Source organism: Ranitomeya imitator, chromosome 6 (genome assembly GCF_032444005.1).
Source record: "Ranitomeya imitator isolate aRanImi1 chromosome 6, aRanImi1.pri, whole genome shotgun sequence".
NCBI lineage: Eukaryota > Metazoa > Chordata > Amphibia > Anura > Dendrobatidae > Ranitomeya > Ranitomeya imitator.
In genome coordinates this window covers 530,881,979-530,904,239 of record NC_091287.1, presented here as the reverse complement: position 1 = coordinate 530,904,239, position 22,261 = coordinate 530,881,979, and the positions used below count along the sequence as shown (strand labels likewise).

The window sequence follows — 22,261 nt, the reverse complement described above, 5'->3', positions numbered from 1 at the left end:
TCGCCCCCATGGAAACTCCGTTGTTCTGAATGAAATATTTCCTGTCAAACATAAAATAATTATGTGATAATAAAAATGCGAGCACAGAAATAATAAATGATTGAAACTCCTGAGAAAAGTCGCTATATTTAGCCAAATGAGATTGAATTGCATATAATGCGACTTTATGGGGAATTGAAGTATACAATGCAACAATATCACAAGACAACCATGTCCACTGTGAATCCCATACAATGCCCTCGAACATATATAAGACATCCCTGGAGTCTTTCAAATAACCCGGGACTCTTTGCGCCAGAGGTTGCAATATAGTATCCAGCCATTCACCTAGGTGCTCACTATATGAGCCAATTCCCGAGATTATAGGTCTCATGGGAGGTGGAAAAATGTTCTTGTGTGTTTTAGGTAGAGCATGTAGAAAAGGAATCATAGGATTGTCAATGTAAAGGTAATCAGCCTGTTTTTGAGAGAAAAACCCTTGATTGAGACCATTGTCAATATTCTTATGCTGAAGTTTAAGAGCGCTTTTAGCGCTCGAAATGCGTCCAGCAAATTGATGTTTGTCTTCATCCTTATTTTGTGATTTATATTTTTGGTAAGCAGCTTTCCAATTTTTAAAGATATTTAATAAAAAAATTGTTTAATTTTACTCCTGGAGCTGGATTTTTTTCCTTTTTGCTCATCAACCTCAGCGTTGGACAGAGACGCTTTCCGTGCTCGGATTACATTTGGACTATGGAAAATTTCATCATGCGGGTGAGCTGAAACACATTGTTTTTTCTTTTCAAGTATGGCAGTATGGCGCCCGGACTGAACCTTTTGTCTAGGGGCATCACCTGTTCCTCTGCAGGATCGGCTGACTGTGCCCGTCTCCACCCCCTGCTCATCCCCATAGATGTGCGCGGCGTCACAGAAATGTGCTGCTACGTTATACAGCCCCCATTGTGTTACATGCAAGGTGATCTTCTTTTGTCCCCTTTTCAGGGTAACTTGTTACATCGATCAGATGAACACTTGGTACGACATGAGGACTCACCAGGAGGTGACCAACAACCATCTCTTCTCCGAGATCCAGGACTCCCTGGGGACTTTTGGATTAAACGGCCTCGACAGGTTACTGTGCTTCATGATTGTGAAGGAACTTCAGGTAAAGAGAAGACGCCTTCTGTGGACGCCGTTATTCCGGGTTATCAACTAGTTCGCTTTATGGACAAATGTATTGGTGCACACAATTACTCGCGCCCCTCACCCCCGGTGCTTCGCATCCGGCCCCTCGCCCCCGGTTCTTAACATCCGGCCCCTCGCCCCCGGTTCTTAACATCCGGCCCCTCGCCCCCGGTTCTTAACATCCGGCCCCTCGCCCCCGGTTCTTAACATCCGGCCCCTCATTCCTGATTTATAAAATCCAGACCAATTACCCCTGGTGTATAACATCTTCCAACCCGCCATTCTGTCTGCCTTTGCTAACGTGACAGAGCGGGTAATGGTGCCGAGCTCACTGATGATAGGAGCCACCAGGGTAACAAGTCCGTTCATAACATTTCTTCTTCCTCCTAAATCTTCCCCATTACCTGTGAGTGATATTATTGAGAAGTGGAAGGAACCGCAGCAACTCAGCCATGAAGTGGAGACCCCGTAACGTTACATAGCGGGTGGCAGGGCTGCCACTAGAAATTTCTGGGCCCCATACTGGCAAATTTTTTTTGGCCCCCTTGAGACTCCGCCCAGGCTCCACCCCAGCCCCACCTCCACGCTCCACCCCTCGAACTGTCCACAGTCCCACCGCTCGCTCTTGGAAAAACTCCACTTCTCACCTATCACACATTAACAGTTCCCATCACCAGATCACACATATAACCGGCAGCTTTTGATTTGGCCAAAAGATTTTTTTAAGCCACCACCATAACACGGTAGACACTTTTTGCCAGGCCCTACTTTACTGTAACCTACTAAATAGTTGTTAAAATATGCAATACAATTTAGGTATACGTTTATTTATTTTTCAATTTTCAAAATGACCAATAATATCGCATACAAGGAACAAATACCACTACACCATGACCAGACCACATATTACCCACCTCACTGATCAAATAACATCACATACAAGGAACAAATACCACAACACCATGACCAGACACCATATTATTACCACATAGTGACCAAATAGCACATACAAGGGGCAAATACCACCGCACCATGACCAGACCACATATTACCACCACATAGTGACTGAATACTACAATACTGATCAGTAATTAAAAAAAAAAACACAATACTATCACCATAAGTGCCATTATACACAGGAGATCTGCTTTCAGTATGCAGTGTCTGTGTACAGGTAATACAGTGATCACTGATGACATTATACACAGGAGATCTGTATATAACGTATAAGTAATATAGTGATCACTGGTGACATTATACAGAGGAGGTCTGTATATAGTATACAGTGTATAGTGTCAGTGTACAGGTAACGCACTGACTCACCAGTGACGTCTCTAGGTAAAGTCTTTCATCCAGCACAGACCGCCACTTCTTCTAGCCAGGACTCGTCTCTGCAGGAAATAACAGTTTTCTCGAGCTCCGCTTGCAGAACACATTACTTAATTTGTCCCAACTTCTACATTACACCACATGAAGAAAAAAAGGCAACATAGTATCACTCTACACAGTAACAGGACCGCCCCCCCATTTAAAACAGTATACTCAAAAAAATAAAATAAATACGTCACTGCAGTAATACTATCCCTTAATTAGCCCCTATGGTAATAATATCCCCCATCCTGGCCCCCGTGTGTCTCATTCCTGGCTCCAGCCATATGTTCTCCCATCCTGTCCTCATGAGTATCCATTCTGCCCCATATGATCGCCCCATCCTGCCCCATATGATCTCCCCATCCTGCCCCATCTGTCTCCATCGTATCCATCCTGCCCCATGATCCTGCACGATCTGTCTCCAATCCTGCCCCCAGTGTCTCCAATCATGCCCCCATGTCTTTCATTCTGCCCCGTGTCTCCAATCATGTCCGTATCTCCATTCTGCCCCAGTGTCTCCAGCATTTCCTCCCCCAGTGTCTCCAGCATTTCTGCCCCCAGTGTCTCCAGCATCTCTGCCCCAGTGTGTCCAGCATCTCTGCCCCAGTGTCTCCAGCATCTCTGCCCCAGTGTGTCCAGCATCTCTGCCCCAGTGTCTCCAGCATCTCTGCCCCAGTGTGTCCAGCATCTCTGCCCCAGTGTGTCCAGCATCTCTGCCCCAGTGTCTCCAGCATCTCTGCCCCAGTGTCTCCAGCATCTGTGCCCCAGTGTGTCCAGCATCTCTGCCCCAGTGTGTCCAGCATCTCTGCCCCAGTGTGTCCAGCATCTCTGCCCCAGTGTCTCCAGCATCTCTGCCCCAGTGTCTCCAGCATTTCTGCCCCAGTGTCTCCAGCATCTCTGCCCCAGTGTGTCCAGCATCTCTGCCCCAGTGTGTCCAGCATCTCTGCCCCAGTGTGTCCAGCATCTCTGCCCCAGTGTCTCCAGCATCTCTGCCCCAGTGTCTCCAGCATCTGTGCCCCAGTGTGTCCAGCATCTGTGCCCCAGTGTGTCCAGCATCTCTGCCCCAGTGTGTCCAGCATCTCTGCCCCAGTGTGTCCAGCATCTCTGCCCCAGTGTCTCCAGCATCTCTGCCCCAGTGTCTCCAGCATTTCTGCCCCCAGCGTGTCCGGCGTCTCTGCCCCCAGCGTGTCCGGCGTCTCTGCCCCCAGCGTGTCCGGCGTCTCTGCCCCCAGCGTGTCCGGCGTCTCTGCCCCCAGCGTGTCCGGCGTCTCTGCCCCCAGCGTGTCCGGCGTCTCTGCCCCCAGCGTGTCCGGCGTCTCTGCCCCCAGCGTGTCCGGCGTCTCTGCCCCCAGCGTGTCCGGCGTCTCTGCCCCCAGCGTGTCCGGCGTCTCTGCCCCCAGCGTGTCCGGCGTCTCTGCCCCCAGCGTGTCCGGCGTCTCTGCCCTCAGCGTGTCCGGCGTCTCTGCCCCCAGCGTGTCCGGCGTCTCTGCCCCCAGCGTGTCCGGCGTCTCTGCCCCCAGCGTGTCCGGCGTCTCTGCCCCCAGCGTGTCCGGCGTCTCTGCCCCCAGCGTGTCCGGCGTCTCTGCCCCCAGCGTGTCCGGCGTCTCTGCCCCCAGCGTGTCCGGCGTCTCTGCCCCCAGCGTGTCCGGCTTCTCTGCCCCCAGCGTGTCCGGCATCTCTGCCCCCAGCGTGTCCAGCATCTCTGCCCCGGGGCCCCTTGGATCGCCGGTCTCAAAAACAAAAAAAAAACACGAGTTCTTACCTGTCCACGCTCCTGCAGCGGGCGATGCTCACTCCCTCCACGCAGGTGAAGCGCACTCGCCGGTGGCTGACAATGACGTCAGACGCCGGCGAAGTGCGCGCTGCTGCTCAAGTCAGCTGCCAGCCTCCGATTGGCTGGAGGCTGTTAACTATTGACGTGCAGGCTCGGGCCCGCACGTCAATAGCGTGCCGCAGCTCCTTTAGGGGGGGGCCCGGTGAGCAGATGAGACGAGGCCCGATGCGGGCCCCCTCTGCCCACCGGGCCCCATACGACAGTCAGGGCAGTAATGCCCTGATGGCGGCCCTGCAGGGGGAGGGGGGGTGCTGAGTGCAGAGGGCAGAAAAGTCACCAACACTCTTCTGACCCTATAACTACGGATTCCAGATCTCCTCTGGTATTAACATCAGCACTAACACTGCGCCCCCTGCTGGGGGCTCCATGGCCGAGCAGCTGCATGCAGCCATATATCACCAAGCACAATGCCGATCGTCAGATGGAGCGGTGTAAAGCCACCAGCACTGGACTGTGGAGAAGACGTGTTCTGTGCAGTGACGGATCTCACTTGTCATTCTGTCATCTGATGGAGGAGTCTTGGTTTAGTGGATGCCAGGAGAACGTTACCCCCTGACTGCATTGTGCCCATGTACAGATGGTGGAGGAGGATAATGCTATGGGTTTGTTATCAGTTCCAGTGTGGGGTCATCCTACTTCTTCAACACAAGACATTGTGGACAATTGTATCTTCCATCTTTGTGGGGACAGTTTGGAGGAAGACCTTTTCTGTTCCCCATGACTGTGCCCAGTGCACAAGCTCCACAGAGACAGGAAGGGGATGGGGGGGGGAGAGTTTGGTGGAAGAACCTGAACAGAGCCTGAACCTAAACTCCATCCAACTAGATCTGTGATTGTGATCCCGGCCTTCCCCAACATCAGTATCTGACCTCACAAAACCTCTTCTGGATGAAGGATCAAAAACTCCCACAGACATTTCCAAAATCTTGTAGAAATCCTTCCCAGAACAGTGGGAGCCAGAAGAGCTCCTGTAGGTGAAATGTGGAGGGGACACAGACTTTGTTAGTGTATATATAATTATATATGATGACTGATGCCCTCTCCGTAGACAAGACCTCTCTTAATGCCCCATATAACCCATTGGTGTATATATGTGTATTTACAGTAATCTTAAGCTTAATGTTTTATAAAAATAGGTTTTTTTGCAACAGCTATTTCAGTTTCATATATCTAATAACTGTTGGACACAGTAATGTTTCTGCCTTGAAATGAGGTTTATTGTACTAACAGAAAATGTGCAATCTGCATTCAAACAAAATTTGACATGTGCATAAGTATGGGCACCCCACCAGAAAAGTGACATTAATATTTAGTAGATCCTCCTTTTGCAAAAATAACAGCCTCTAGTCGCTTCCTGTGGCTTTTAATGAGTTCCTGGATGAAGGTATTTTTGACCATTCCTCTTTACAAAACAATTCCAGTTCAGTTAAGTTTGATAGTCGCCGAGCATGGACAGCCCTCTTCAAATGATCCCACAGATGTTCAATGATATTCAGGTCTGGGGACTGGGATGGCCATTCCAGAACAGTGTAATTGTTCCTCTGCATGAATGCCTGAGTAGATTTGGAGCGGTGTTTTGGATCATTGTCTTGCTGAAATATCCATCCCCTGCGTAACTTCAACTTTGTCACTGATTCATGAACATTATTGTCAAGAATCTGCTGATACTGAGAGGAATCCATGCGTCCCTCAACTTTAACAAGATTCCCGGTGCCGGCATTGGCCACACAGCCCCAAAGCATGATGGAACCTCCACCAAATTTTACTCTGGGTAGCAAGTGTTTTTCTTGGAATGCTGTGTTTTTGGCCGTCATGCATAACGCCTTTTTGTATGAACAAACAACTCAATCTTGGTTTCATCAGTCCACAGGACCTTCTTCCAAAAAGAAATTGGCTTCTCCAAATGTGCTTTTGCATACCTCAGCCGACTCTGTGTGTGGCGTGCTTGCAGAAACGGATTCTTTCGCATCACTCTCCCATACAGCTTCTCCTTGTGCAAAGTGCGTTGTATAGTTGACCGATGCACAGTGACACCATCTGCAGCAAGTTGATGCTGCAGCTCTCTGGAGGTGGTCTGAGGATTGTCCTTGACTGATCTCACCATTCTTCTTCTCTGCCTTTCTGATATTTTTCTTGGCCTGCCACTTCTGGCCTTAACGAGAACTGTACCTTTGTTCTTCCATTTCCTTACTATGTTCCTCACAGTGGAAATTGACAGGTTAAATCTCTGAGACAGCTTTTTGCATCCTTCCCCTGAACAACTATGTTGAATAATCTTTGTTTTCAGATTATTAGACAGGTGTTTTGAGGAGCCCATGATGCCACTCTTCAGAGGAGATTCAAACAGGAGAACAACTTGCAAGTGGCCACTTTAAGTAGCTTTTCTCATGATTGCATACACCTGGCTATGAAGTTCAAAGCTCAATGAGGTTAGAAAACCTAAAAAAGTGCTTTAGTAAGTCATTAAAGGTAGGAAGAAGTATTTAAAACAAGAAAATGATAAGAGTGCCCATACTTATGCACCTGTCAAATTTTGTTTGAATGCAGATTGCACATTTTCTGTTAGTACAATAAACCTCATTTCGGCAGAAACATTACTGTGTCCAACAGTTATTAGATATATGAAACTGAAATAGCTGTTGCATAAAAAACAATTTTTATAAAACATAAAGCTTAAGATTAATAGGGCTGCCCAAATTTTTCATATAACTGTATACATACATAGAGATGACTGGTCCCCCCGCACCAGCGGACATGACCTCTCTTGCTGTCCCGTGTAACCAATTAGTGTATATATGTGTATAAATAATTATATAATGATTACTGATCCCCCTCGCCCGTAGACACAACCTCTCTTGCTGCCCCGTATAACACATTAGTGTATATCTGTGTATATATAATTAGATAGTGATGACTAATCCCTGTTGTGAATTCTGTGGCTGAATTCACTCCTGTGGTCACAAGTGGCACTGCAGCTTCTGAGCTTCCTCCCTCAGGTGTTCTGGTGAGCTCGTTAACTGCTTCATTACTTAACTCCGCCTGATGCTGCTATCCTTGCTCCTTGTCAATGTTTCAGTGTTGGATCTGAGCTTCTCCTGATTGTTCCTGTGACCTGCTGCTCTGTATAGCTAAGTGCCTTTTCCTTTGGGGAATTTCTCTGGGGCAAGTCAGGCCTATTTTTCTATCTTCAGGCTAGCTAGTTTCTTAGGCTGTGCCGAGTTGCCTAGGTAGTTGTTAGGCGCAATCCACAGCCGCTTTTAGTTGTGTTTAGGATAGGATCAGGTGTGTAGTCTACAGAGTTTCCACGTCTCAGAGCTCGTTCTTGTATTTTTGGGTATTTGTCAGATCACTGTGTGCGCTCTGATCGCTAACCACACTGTGTTTCTGGATTGCCTTCATAACACCTGTCATTAGCAATCATAGAGTACAAGGAGCCACACTAATGATTCTCAATAGAGGGAAAGAAAAAGTTCTGACATCATTTTTTTTTTTTTTTCTGCTCTGTGTTCACTTTTTTTTTTCCCCTAGACATTTGGGTGATTCTGGACACAGGTGTGGACATGGATATTCAGGGTCTGTGCTCTTCAATGGATAATCTCGTTATAAATGTACAAAAAATTCAAGATACTATTGATCAGAAATCTATGTTAGAACCAAGAATTCCTATTCCTGATTTGTTTTTTGGAGATATAACTAAGTTTCTAAGTTTCAAAAATAATTGTAAGCTATTTCTGGCCTTGAAACCTCATTCTTCTGGTAATCCTATTCAACAGGTTTTGATTATTATTTCTTTTTTGCGCGGCGACCCTCAAGACTGGGCATTTTCTCTTGCGCCAGGAGACCCTGCATTGAGTAGTGTCGATGCGTTTTTCCTGGCGCTCGGATTGCTGTACGATGAGCCTAATTCAGTGGATCAGGCTGAGAAAAATGTGCTGGCTTTGTGCCAGGGTCAGGATGATATAGAAGTATATTGTCAGAAATTTAGGAAATGGTCAGTACTCACTCAGTGGAATGAATCTGCGCTGGCAGCTTTGTTCAGAAAGGGTCTCTCTGAGGCTCTTAAGGATGTCATGGTGGGATTTCCTATGCCTGCTGGTTTGAATGAGTCTTTGTCTTTGGCCATTCAGATCGGTCGACGCTTGCGCGAGCGTAAATCTGTGCACCATTTGGCGGTACTGCCTGAGGTTAAACCTGAGCCTATGCAGTGCGATAGGACTATGACTAGAGTTGAACGGCAGGAATACAGACGTCTGAATGGTCTGTGTTTCTACTGTGGTGATTCCACTCATGCTATTTCTGATTGTCCTAAGCGCACTAAGCGGTCCGCTAGGTCTGCCGTCATTGGTACTGTACAGTCCAAATTCCTTCTGTCCATTACCTTGATATGCTCTTTGTCGTCGTTTTCTGTCATGGCGTTTGTGGATTCGGGGGCTGCCCTGAATCTGATGGATTTGGATTATGCTAAACGTTGTGGGTTTTTCTTGGAGCCTTTGCGGTGTCCTATTCCATTGAGAGGAATTGATGCTACACCTTTGGCCAAGAATAAACCTCAGTACTGGACCCAGCTGACCATGTGCATGGCTCCTGCACATCAGGAAGTTATTCGCTTTCTGGTGTTGCATAATCTGCATGATGTGGTCGTGTTGGGGTTGCCATGGCTACAAACCCATAATCCAGTATTGGATTGGAATTCCATGTCGGTATCCAGCTGGGGTTGTCAGGGGGTACATGGTGATGTTCCATTTTTGTCGATTTCGTCATCCACCCCTTCTGAGGTCCCAGAGTTCTTGTCTGATTATCAGGATGTATTTGAAGAGCCCAAGTCCGATGCTCTACCTCCGCATAGGGATTGTGATTGTGCTATCAATTTGATTCCTGGTAGTAAATTCCCTAAAGGTCGATTATTTAATTTATCCGTGCCCGAACACGCCGCTATGCGCAGTTATGTGAAGGAATCCCTGGAGAAGGGACATATTCGCCCATCGTCATCACCACTGGGAGCAGGGTTCTTCTTTGTAGCCAAGAAGGATGGTTCGCTGAGACCGTGTATTGATTACCGCCTTCTTAATAAGATCACTGTTAAATTTCAGTATCCCTTGCCATTGTTATCTGACTTGTTTGCTCGGATTAAGGGGGCTAGTTGGTTCACTAAGATAGATCTTCGTGGTGCGTATAATCTGGTGAGAATCAGGCAAGGAGATGAATGGAAAACTGCATTCAATACGCCCGAGGGTCATTTTGAGTATCTAGTGATGCCGTTCGGACTTGCCAATGCTCCATCTGTGTTTCAGTCTTTTATGCATGACATCTTCCGTGAGTATCTGGATAAATTCCTGATTGTTTACTTGGATGACATTTTGATCTTCTCAGATGATTGGGAGTCTCATGTGAAGCAGGTCAGAATGGTTTTTCAGGTCCTGCGTGCTAACTCTTTGTTTGTGAAGGGATCAAAGTGTCTCTTCGGTGTGCAGAAAGTTTCATTTTTGGGGTTCATCTTTACCCCTTCTACTATCGAGATGGATCCAGTTAAGGTCCAAGCCATCCAGGATTGGATTCAGCCGACATCTCTGAAAAGTCTGCAAAAGTTCCTGGGCTTTGCTAATTTTTATCGTCGCTTCATCTGTAATTTTTCTAGCATTGCCAAACCATTGACCGATTTGACCAAAAAGGGTGCTGATTTGGTTAATTGGTCTTCTGCTGCTGTGGAAGCTTTTCAGGAGTTGAAGCGTCGTTTTTGTTCTGCCCCTGTGTTGTGTCAGCCAGATGTTTCTCTTCCGTTCCAGGTCGAGGTTGATGCTTCTGAGATTGGAGCAGGGGCGGTTTTGTCACAGAGAGGTTCTGATTGCTCAGTGATGAAACCATGTGCTTTCTTTTCCAGGAAGTTTTCGCCCGCTGAGCGTAATTATGATGTGGGCAATCGAGAGTTGCTGGCCATGAAGTGGGCATTCGAGGAGTGGCGTCATTGGCTTGAAGGAGCTAAGCATCGCGTGGTGGTATTGACTGATCATAAGAACTTGACTTATCTCGAGTCTGCCAAGCGCTTGAATCCTAGACAGGCCCGTTGGTCGTTATTTTTTGCCCGCTTCGACTTTGTGATTTTGTACCTTCCGGGCTCTAAAAATGTGAAGGCGGATGCTCTGTCTAGGAGTTTTGTGCCCGACTCTCCGGGTTTATCTGAGCCAGCGGGTATCCTCAAGGAAGGAGTCATTGTGTCTGCCATCTCCCCTGATTTGCGGCGGGTGCTGCAAAAATTGTTGTCCAGCAGAGAAACTGTTCGTCCCTGATAGGTGGACTAATAAACTTATCTCTGAACTTCATTGTTCGGTGTTGGCTGGTCATCCTGGAATCTTTGGTACCAGAGAGTTAGTGGCTAGATCCTTCTGGTGGCCATCTCTGTCACGGGATGTACGTACTTTTGTGCAGTCCTGTGGTATTTGTGCTAGGGCTAAGCCCTGCTGTTCTCGTGCCAGTGGGTTGCTTTTGCCCTTGCCGGTCCCAAAGAGGCCTTGGACACATATTTCGATGGATTTCATTTCTGACCTTCCCGTTTCTCAAAAGATGTCAGTCATTTGGGTGTTCTGTGATCGCTTTTCTAAAATGGTCCATCTGGTGCCCTTGGCTAAATTGCCTTCCTCCTCTGATTTGGTACCTTTGTTCTTTCAGCATGTGGTTCGGTTGCATGGCATTCCTGAGAATATTGTTTCTGACAGAGGTTCCCAGTTTGTTTCAAGGTTTTGGCGAGCCTTTTGTGGTAGGATGGGCATTGACCTATCCTTTTCCTCGGCTTTCCATCCTCAGACTAATGGCCAGACCGAACGAACCAATCAGACCTTGGAAACATATCTGAGATGTTTTGTTTCTGCAGACCAGGATGATTGGGTGTCCTTTTTGCCGTTGGCTGAGTTCGCCCTTAATAATCGGGCCAGCTCGGCTACCTTGGTTTCTCCATTTTTTTGCAATTCTGGGTTCCATCCTCGTTTCTCTTCAGGACAGGTTGAGTCTTCGGACTGTCCTGGTGTGGATTCTGTGGTGGATAGGTTGCAGCAGATCTGGACTCAGGTAGTGGACAATTTGATCTTGTCCCAGGAGAAAGCTCAACTTTTCGCTAATCGCAGACGCCGTGTGGGTCCCCGACTTCGTGTTGGGGATCTGGTTTGGTTATCTTCTCGTCATATTCCTATGAAGGTTTCCTCTCCTAAATTTAAACCTCGTTTTATTGGTCCGTATAGGATTTCTGAGGTTCTCAATCCTGTGTCTTTTCGTTTGACCCTCCCAGACTCCTTTTCCATACATAATGTATTCCATAGGTCGTTGTTGCGGAGATACGTGGCACCTATGGTTCCATCTGTTGAGCCTCCTGCCCCGGTTTTGGTGGAGGGGGAATTGGAGTATATTGTGGAGAAGATTTTGGATTCTCGTGTTTCTAGACGGAAACTCCAGTATCTGGTTAAATGGAAGGGTTATGCTCAGGAAGATAATTCCTGGGTTTTTGCCTCTGATGTTCATGCTTCCGATCTTGTTCGTGCCTTTCATGCGGCTCATCCTGGTCGGCCTGGGGGCTCTGGTGAGGGTTCGGTGACCCCTCCTCAAGGGGGGGGTACTGTTGTGAATTCTGTGGCTGAATTCACTCCTGTGGTCACAAGTGGCACTGCAGCTTCTGAGCTTCCTCCCTCAGGTGTTCTGGTGAGCTCGTTAACTGCTTCATTACTTAACTCCGCCTGATGCTGCTATCCTTGCTCCTTGTCAATGTTTCAGTGTTGGATCTGAGCTTCTCCTGATTGTTCCTGTGACCTGCTGCTCTGTATAGCTAAGTGCCTTTTCCTTTGGGGAATTTCTCTGGGGCAAGTCAGGCCTATTTTTCTATCTTCAGGCTAGCTAGTTTCTTAGGCTGTGCCGAGTTGCCTAGGTAGTTGTTAGGCGCAATCCACAGCCGCTTTTAGTTGTGTTTAGGATAGGATCAGGTGTGCAGTCTACAGAGTTTCCACGTCTCAGAGCTCGTTCTTGTATTTTTGGGTATTTGTCAGATCACTGTGTGCGCTCTGATCGCTAAGCACACTGTGTTTCTGGATTGCCTTCATAACACCTGTCATTAGCAATCATAACAAATCCCCTCGCATGTAGACATGACCTCTCTTGCTGCCCCATATAACACATTGGTGTATATATGATTATATAGTGATGACTAATCCCCTCGCATGTAGACATGACCTCTCTTGCTGCCCCATATAACACATTGGTGTATATATGATTATATAGTGATGACTGATCCCCTCGCATGTAGACACGACCTCTCTTGCTGCCCCATATAACACATTGGTGTATATATGATTATATAGTGATGACTGATCCCCTCGCATGTAGACATGACCTCTCTTGCTGCCCCATATAACACATTGGTGTATATATGATTTATATAGTGATGACTGATCCCCTCGCATGTAGACACGACCTCTCTTCCTGCCCCCTATAACCATAACTCTTCCTCACTCCTTTCTTCCTCCAGAGCTTCCTCCGCTTATATCAGAGGGTTATTCTGAAGGACAAGACTTCTCAAGAAACACTTCGAGCTCTGCAGAAAATCGTCAGCCCGATAAAGGGGATTGTTGGTAAGTGCGGAGACCTTACTGTGACCTGTCATGATGGGATTTAATAACGAAGAGTTGTGGTACATTTAACAGGGATAGTTGCCACAAAAACAGATCTGCCCACCAAGGCTCCTGTCTTGTGGGGGGAAAAAAGCCCCCAGTTTCAGTAGACACCAGTATTAAAAATCCCTCATGGAAGGTGGGGTCCATAGTCAATAAATGGACACTGTCTACAAAGTGAATGTTATGAAGCGCGGGATGTTGGGCAGAGCGTTTGGGGCAGCACTCGGGATCATGTCTTCTGTTTGTTTGCAGCCAATTCTGCCAAAATCTATTCATCCGCCATAACCAAAACTCAGAAGATCTGGGCACCTTACCTGGATGCCATAATGAAGGTGAGTGAGAATATCCGCCTGGCGACATGTGCAGTCTATGGGCCTTTATGGAGTTGTGTAGGATTAGAAGAAGCATCTGCTTTTTTTCCCTAGCAATAGCGCCACTCTCTTCAGCAGGCTTTGTCTGGTATTGCAAGTTTTCACTATGCTAGCGATGGGGCTAAACTATCAGGCCCAGTCCATGAACAAGAGCTCTACTGGTCATGAAGGAAAAACCGCAAATCCTACTTTTTAAATCTGGACAACCCCAACAATGTCTAGAATGTAAAAAAAATAAACAATGCATGGAACTCCCGTAGGTTGCAGACCCACTGTATTAACTCCTTACCGAGATGTAGCGTGATGCTGCATCACATGTTGGGTACTAGGGTATGGAGAGGGCTCAGGAGCTGAGTGCGCACCATGCCCGCAAAATACTGGCTGTGATCACTGGCTCAAGTCACCTAAAGGGACTAAATATATATATATATATATATATATATATATATATATATATATATATATATATATATATATATATATATATATATATATATATATATATTCTATATGTGTGCCAAGAACAAAGGAACACTTGACACCTCTGAGGTCTTGGAGGGGAGATGCTAAATTGCGACCTGAGGTAATCTATCCCTGAGAACCTCTCCACAAGAGAAATAATATATTCATTGGGGGCGCGGCCATGGCCCAATCAAACAGGCAGCAGTTATGATATTGGCCTGAGGGGCTGGTCTAGAAACCTGACCTCAGACCAAAGTTATAAATTTAGGCTGCAGACAGAGAATTGTGTTCACATGTGAGAGCAGCCTGAGAAGCTGGTGTGTTCCAACTCCATTCACCCCCCACCCCCCCCCTCAGGGAGCAGAAAACAGACTACCAAGTAGATGATTTCTGTAAGTTTATCCTGTTTACTTTGACATTGTTTGCATAAGTTGTATGTCTTTTTATTATCATATTTTTATACCTTTTTCTTATTGTAAGCATTGAACTTTTGCTATTAAAGTATAAAACTTTAACAAGTTGATCCTTAAATGTTCTAAAGGAATCCATAGCCAAAAGGTGTGTGAGCATTATGAGTGATAGACATATTTTTATTAGTATTATTAGTTCCAGGACTCATCGCCTGTGTATTCGATGAGTGGTGGCAGCGCGTATGAGCGGGTGTGTGGCCTTGGTCGGTGTGTGATTTATGCTCCCATTACAGCATAGGACAGAAGAGGACAACCACAGCCAATATAGAGTTACCCAAGAAAGGCTACCAGGCAGAGTTAAGATACAAAGAATGCCTTTATTATATCTTATTGGCAAAAAAATATAAAGATAATAAAATTTAAAATATAACAATTGTGCGCACAATCAGGACAATAATAACAGATAATTAAAACAATGTGGGAGATGGTACAGGCTGACCCAATTTATATAAAACAATCAAACATCAGGTACATATAACGCCCAGAAGAAAATTATATAAAATATGTATGACACAGATTTATATTAGAGATATGGTACAAAAAAAAAAAAAAATATATATATATATATATATATATATATATATATATATATATATATATATATATATGAAGCAACTATATATGTATGTGAACTTATACCCTATCCACTCTTGGTGCAAAAAATAGTAAAAGGGGATTATCCACAAACTAAAATTGTGTGCATAACTGCAAAAAAATGTTTTTGTAAAAACAGTGGATGAAACAATTTACTAGAAAAATAAAAAAATACAAAATACAAAAGAATATATATAAAAATATATATATGCAGCCACTCAAGTGCTGCTCACACTATATTTGTGTAAATAATTTATAAAGTGCAACGTGCAGAAATGTCCAGAGAAACCTGGAGGCTTATAGCAACCTTGCCAAAGTGCATAAAAAATAAGTGCAACTATTGTTAATAAAGTGCAACTGCAACTGCAATGGTAGTGTGCAATAAGCGCGAATAGGGAAGTGCTATGAATAGCTAGAGAGGATATAATAGAACCGCTATAGTTGTAATTTATAGTGTGCAGACGGTGCAACTGGGGAAGATTATAGGTAGCTAGAGAGCTTCAGAATAACACAACACCAGGTGCCAGAGTGATAATACTGAATGTAGAGCAATGCTCTGTAAGTCATATCTAGCCACAGTCCCACAACTGAAGCTAAATATCAATATGGCAATGTAAAGGGTGGAATATATAATATACCTGTGCAAAAGGGGTCAGCCCGGGTCCCGAGATGGCGCACCCCGACGCGCGTTTCGGATCTAAATCCTTCGTCAGGGGGTAGCCATTGTATCAAATAGAAAGCCTTTTATGATTCCCTTACCGAGCGCTGCGGCCCGGATGTAGCCGGCGCATGCACAGTTGCACCGATCCGGAGCTTCCGCCGCCCGCGTCATGCAGCCGGACGTACGGGGCAGAGTACCCGACGTCACCACAGCAACAGAGACGCCATGCGACTGAGCTCCCTCACAGCAACCAGGCATGCGCACCATCAAGGACCGAGTCTCAGGCAGGTGAATAGAGCCAGCAAACTTATCGAAACAATAACCCTGCCGCTTCTAATATGTGATGTACTGGGGACCTATCTGGATGTAATTACAGTCACAAAATACCGCGTACCTATACTTCTAATTATAAAATCTATAAAGTGGTATGACAGCACTGTATAAATGAAATGGTACAAATTATCCAAACTATAATGTGGAAATGTATATGTACCTGACATGAATAAGAGGAACGGGGGGGGGGGGAAAGGAGAGGGGAAAGAAGGGAAGGAGAAAAAAATCACCATATAGACACACATCTGAGCAAATGTTGGGTGACATGTTAGCGAATATAGACAGACTAAACAAGATCCATGTTCACCCATATGCATATACACCATAATCTGTAAATGTGTACATGTACAGGTCCTTCTCAAAAAATTAGCATATAGGGTTAAATTTCATTATTTACCATAATGTAATGATTACAATTAAACTTTCATATATTATAGATTCATTATCCACCAACTGAAATTTGTCAGGTCTTTTATTGTTTTAATACTGATGATTTTGGCATACAACTCCTGATAACCCAAAAAACCTGTCTCAATAAATTAGCATATCAAGAAAAGGTTCTCTAAACGACCTATTATCCTAATCTTCTGAATCAACTAATTAACTCTAAACACATGCAAAAGATACCTGAGGCTTTTATAAACTCCCTGCCTGGTTCATTACTCAAAACCCCCATCATGGGTAAGACTAGCGACCTGACAGATGTCAAGAAGGCCATCATTGACACCCTCAAGCAAGAGGGTAAGACCCAGAAAGAAATTTCTCAACAAATAGGCTGTTCCCAGAGTGCTGTATCAAGGCACCTCAATGGTAAGTCTGTTGGAAGGAAACAATGTGGCAGAAAACGCTGTACAACGATAAGAGGAGACCGGACCCTGAGGAAGATTGTGGAGAAGGACCGATTCCAGACCTTGGGGAACCTGAGGAAGCAGTGGACTGAGTCTGGTGTGGAAACATCCAGAGCCACCGTGCACAGGCGTGTGCAGGAAATGGGCTACAGGTGCCGCATTCCCCAGGTAAAGCCACTTTTGAGCTACAGAGAAGCAGCATTGGACTGTTGCTAAGTGGTCCCAAGTACTTTTTTCTGATGAAAGCAAATTTTGCATGTCATTCGGAAATCAAGGTGCCAGAGTCTGGAGGAAGACTGGGGAGAAGGAAATGCCAAAATGCCTGAAGTCCAGTGTCAAGTACCCACAGTCAGTGATGGTGTGGGGTGCCATGTCAGCTGCTGGTGTTGGTCCACTGTGTTTCATCAAGGGCAGGGTCAATGCAGCTAGCTATCAGGAGATTTTGGAGCACTTCATGCTTCCATCGGCTGAAATGCTTTATGGAGATGAAGATTTCATTTTTCAGCACGACCTGGCACCTGCTCACAGTGCCAAAACCACTGGTAAATGGTTTACTGACCATGGTATTACTGTGCTCAATTGGCCTGCCAACTCTCCTGACCTGAACCCCATAGAGAATCTGTGGGATATTGTGAAGAGAAAGTTGAGAGACACAAGACCCAACACTCTGGATGAGCTTAAGGCCGCTATTGAAGCATCCTGGGCCTCCATAACATCTCAGCAGTGTCACAGGCTGATTGCCTCCATGCCACGCCGCATTGAAGCAGTCATTTCTGCCAAAGGATTCCCGACCAAGTATTGAGTGCATAACTGAACATTATTATTTGTTGGTTTTTTTGTTTGTTATTAAAAAACACTTTTATTTGATTGGATGGGTGAAATATGCTAATTTATTGAGACAGTTTTTTTGAGTTATCAGGAGTTGTATGCCAAAATCATCAGTATTAAAACAATAAAAGACCTGACAAATTTCAGTTGGTGGATAATGAATCTATAATATATGAAAGTTTAATTGTAATCATTACATTATGGGAAATAATGAAATTTAACACTATATGCTAATTTTTTGAGAAGGACCTGTATATGCCATATATCTATTGAATATACTCAACACTTAAATATATATATAAACAAAGTGTATCATTTCTCATGCAGCACATTCATGCTTGATCCGGAAAAGACTCCAACCCCTCAACCGCAGCGACCAAATCCGAGACAACCAGATCCGAACGTCCGTCCCTGGAGCACCGACGCAAAGGTCAAGAATGATTAGCATGATAAGGTAAGTGGGCACTAAATTAATAAAAAAATTAATAAAAAATGTATAAATTAGAACCACAAAATATTTAGAAAAAAAAAAAAAAAAAAATATATATATATATATATATATATATATATATATATATATAGCATGAAAAATACAACAGCACAAATAATATTGTTACAATATTTCCATATGCACACATGTTACTACACATGCACGTGCGCATATAAAATTAGTTACATATACTGGTGGTAATCATAAATATAGATTATATTATTCGAAGTATATTATTAAAAATTGTTAAGAAAAGCTAAAATTGATTAAAACCCTATTTTTAAAATGGACAATTACTAAAACCAGAAAGGAGAGTAATCCATAAAATTTAAAAAATTATTTATAAACTATTTCAAAAAAATTATAAAAAGGGAACAAAGCTCAAGTTTTCATTCAGTCCCTTAGGTGACACCGTATCCAAGGTCCAAATCCACTTAGTCTCCATCTTGGCAAGTGGTATTCCAATTTCACCACCACGCTCATCTAGTATGATAGTATCAATTCCTATGAATTTTAAACCGGATGGATCGCAATTGTGGTGGATTTTAAAATGTTTCGGTAGTGTCTTTAATTCCGATACATCTTCTACATCTTTTGCAGCCTGTATTCCGCGCACGTGTTCTCTGATCCGCACCTTAAATTGTCTAGTCGTCATGCCCACATAAATTAAGGAACATGGGCATACTGCGTAGTAGATTACGGCCTTTGATACGCACGTTATGGCATGTTTAATTTTGAAGGTGCAAGTCCTGCTAGAATTTACAAATGTATCCGCTCGCTTTACATTTGGGCAAGCCACGCATTTGCCACACTCTCTACATCCAGAAGGACGTTTACCATTGTCCAGAAACGAGGTTATTGTTGGTTCAAATTTATAGTGACTCTTAATCAAGTAGTCACTCAAATTTCTGGATCTCCGGTATGTTATACTGGGTCCCTCCCCCACATATTGGGACAGTATTGGGTCTGCTTTTAAAATGCCCCAAGATTTCAGTAGTTGGGCTCTCATCATTTCTGTCTCCCCGTTATATTGCGTGATATATCTCACCTTCTGACTTGTTTTCTGCGGTCTATTGCCATAAAGTGCTTGGTGCCGAGTCGTGTTCTTTGCTCTATTATAGCCCCTTTTTATCGACCGGCGGCTATAGCCCCTCTCTACAAATCTTTCTTTTAATATTGCCGACTGTTCCTCAAAATCCATATCATTGGAACATATTCTCCGCAGCCGTAAGAACTGTCCAATCGGGATTGCGTTAATCAATGCATGGGGATGGGAAGACGTTGCATGTAACAAGGAGTTGACGGCTGTTGTTTTCCGAAAGATGTCACTAGAGAGGCAATCATCATTGTTCCTGTATATGCGTACATCCAGGAACTCCATCTCGTTGGCATTAAATTTGTACGTTAAACGCAAATTCCGAGAATTGCTATTCAGCTGTTCCATAAAATCACGCAGGGAGTCCGCCGGACCCTGCCAAATAAAAAATATGTCATCTATGAACCGCACCCACAACGGGATGCGGTCCATCGATGGCATGAGTCCAGACATAAAGAGGTCCCTCTCCCACAGCCCCAGGAATAAATTTGCATACGCCGACGCAAAAGAAGCACCCATAGCGGTGCCCTGGAGCTGTAGGTAGAGGGACCCCTTAAAAAGAAAAAAATTTTTGGATAAAGAAAATTCAAGTAGCTGGACAACAAATTCCCTCATAGGTTCCGGCAGAAATGATGATTCCAAAAAGTATTTGGTCGCAGACACACCATCATGGTGGCGAATGTTGGTGTAGAGACTCTCCACATCACATGATACTAGGAGAGTATCCACACCAACATGTAAGCCATCAATTTTCCTCAGAAAGTCGTTGGTGTCCTTTATGTATGAGGGGAGTTCAGTAACAATTGGTTGAAGTCTGGAATCTATAAATTTATTGATCTTTTCCAGGTAATTACCACAACCTGAGATAATTGGTCTCCCGGGCGGATTAACTTGGTTTTTATGAACCTTAGGTAACAGATATAACGTTGGTATCACAGGTTCAGACACGTGTAAAGCTGCAAATAATTCTTTGGTAATTACATCACATTCAAGGGCTGTTTTCAAAATCTTTTCAAGTTCCCCTTGGAATTTGGTTAGTGGATTAAACGTCATCTTCTTGTAGCATATTTTATCCCCTAGCTGACGAAAGACCTCACATTCATATAGCTGTTTAGGCCATATAGCTGTTAAAAAAGAGATAAAAGTGAGAAAAAAGCTCTGACAAATTTACAGAATTTAAAGGATGTGATATTCAAACCGGCCGACAAGGGGGGCAACGTGGTGATATGGCCTAAACAGCTATATGAATGTGAGGTCTTTCGTCAGCTAATTACCTGGAAAAGATCAATAAATTTATAGATTCCAGACTTCAACCAATTGTTACTTAACTCCCCTCATACATAAAGGACACCAACGACTTTCTGAGGAAAATTGATGGCTTACATGTTGGTGTGGATACTCTCCTAGTATCATGTGATGTGGAGAGTCTCTACACCAACATTCGCCACCATGATGGTGTGTCTGCGACCAAATACTTTTTGGAATCATCATTTCTGCCGGAACCTATGAGGGAATTTGTTGTCCAGCTACTTGAATTTTCTTTATCCAAAAATTTTTTTCTTTTTAAGGGGTCCCTCTACCTACAGCTCCAGGGCACCGCTATGGGTGCTTCTTTTGCGCCGGCGTATGCAAATTTATTCCTGGGGCTGTGGGAGAGGGACCTCTTTATGTCTGGACTCATGCCATCGATGGACCGCATCCCGTTGTGGGTGCGGTTCATAGATAACATATTTTTTATTTGGCAGGGTCCGGCGGACTCCCTGCGTGATTTTATGGAACAGCTGAACAGCAATTCTCGGAATTTGCGTTTAACGTACAAATTTAATGCCAACGAGATGGAGTTCCTGGATGTACGCATATACAGGAACAATGATGATTGCCTCTCTAGTGACATCTTTCGGAAAACAACAGCCGTCAACTCCTTGTTACATGCAACGTCTTCCCATCCCCATGCATTGATTAACGCAATCCCGATTGGACAGTTCTTACGGCTGCGGAGAATATGTTCCAATGATATGGATTTTGAGGAACAGTCGGTAATATTAAAAGAAAGATTTGTAGAGAGGGGCTATAGCCGCCGGTCGATAAAAAGGGGCTATAATAGAGCAAAGAACACGACTCGGCACCAAGCACTTTATGGCAATAGACCGCAGAAAACAAGTCAGAAGGTGAGATTTATCACGTAATATAACGGGCAGACAGAAATGATGAGAGCCCAACTACTGAAATCTTGGGGCATTTTAAAAGCAGACCCAATACTGTCCCAATATGTGGGGGAGGGACCCAGTATAACATACCGGAGATCCAGAAATTTGAGTGACTACTTGATTAAGAGTCACTATAAATTTGAACCAACAATAACCTCGTTTCTGGACAATGGTAAACGTCCTTCTGGATGTAGAGAGTGTGGCAAATGCGTGGCTTGCCCAAATGTAAAGAGAGCGGATACATTTGTAAATTCTAGCAGGACTTGCACCTTCAAAATTAAACATGCCATAACGTGCGTATCAAAGGCCGTAATCTACTACGCAGTATGCCCATGTTCCTTAATTTATGTGGGCATGACGACTAGACAATTTAAGGTGCGGATCAGAGAACACGTGCGCGGAATACAGGCTGCAAAAGATGTAGAAGATGTATCGGAATTAAAGACACTACCGAAACATTTTAAAATCCACCACAATTGCGATCCATCCGGTTTAAAATTCATAGGAATTGATACTATCATACTAGATGAGCGTGGTGGTGAAATTGGAATACCACTTGCCAAGATGGAGACTAAGTGGATTTGGACCTTGGATACGGTGTCACCTAAGGGACTGAATGAAAACTTGAGCTTTGTTCCCTTTTTATAATTTTTTTGAAATAGTTTATAAATAACTAGATGGCAGCCCGATTCTAAAGAATCGGGAGTCTAGAATCCATATATACTTTATTTATTCAAATGTAAAAATAATACAATTAATAAATAATAGTAAGAAAGAACAAAAAATGGCTGCACTCACCAGCTCTTGACAATTCTTGTTATTTAAGGTACAGTTACACAGGATCCATGAACATGCTTATGAGGGGAGGGATGAAAGACATC

The 22,261-nt window shown here is 44.4% G+C and overlaps 1 protein-coding gene across 5 annotated transcripts in view; it reads left to right on the top strand.

Moving 5' to 3' along the window:
- Window positions 1-22,261, top strand: part of WASHC5 (WASH complex subunit 5) — a 92,079-nt gene that overhangs the window by 57,405 nt on the left and 12,413 nt on the right. For all 5 annotated transcript variants that reach the window (XM_069731883.1, XM_069731885.1, XM_069731882.1 and 2 more), the window contains 3 exons: window positions 985-1,147; window positions 12,876-12,978; window positions 13,273-13,352. In XM_069731883.1, the coding sequence (XP_069587984.1) occupies window positions 985-1,147; window positions 12,876-12,978; window positions 13,273-13,352 (346 nt within the window). The remainder of the gene's footprint in view (window positions 1-984; window positions 1,148-12,875; window positions 12,979-13,272; window positions 13,353-22,261) is intronic.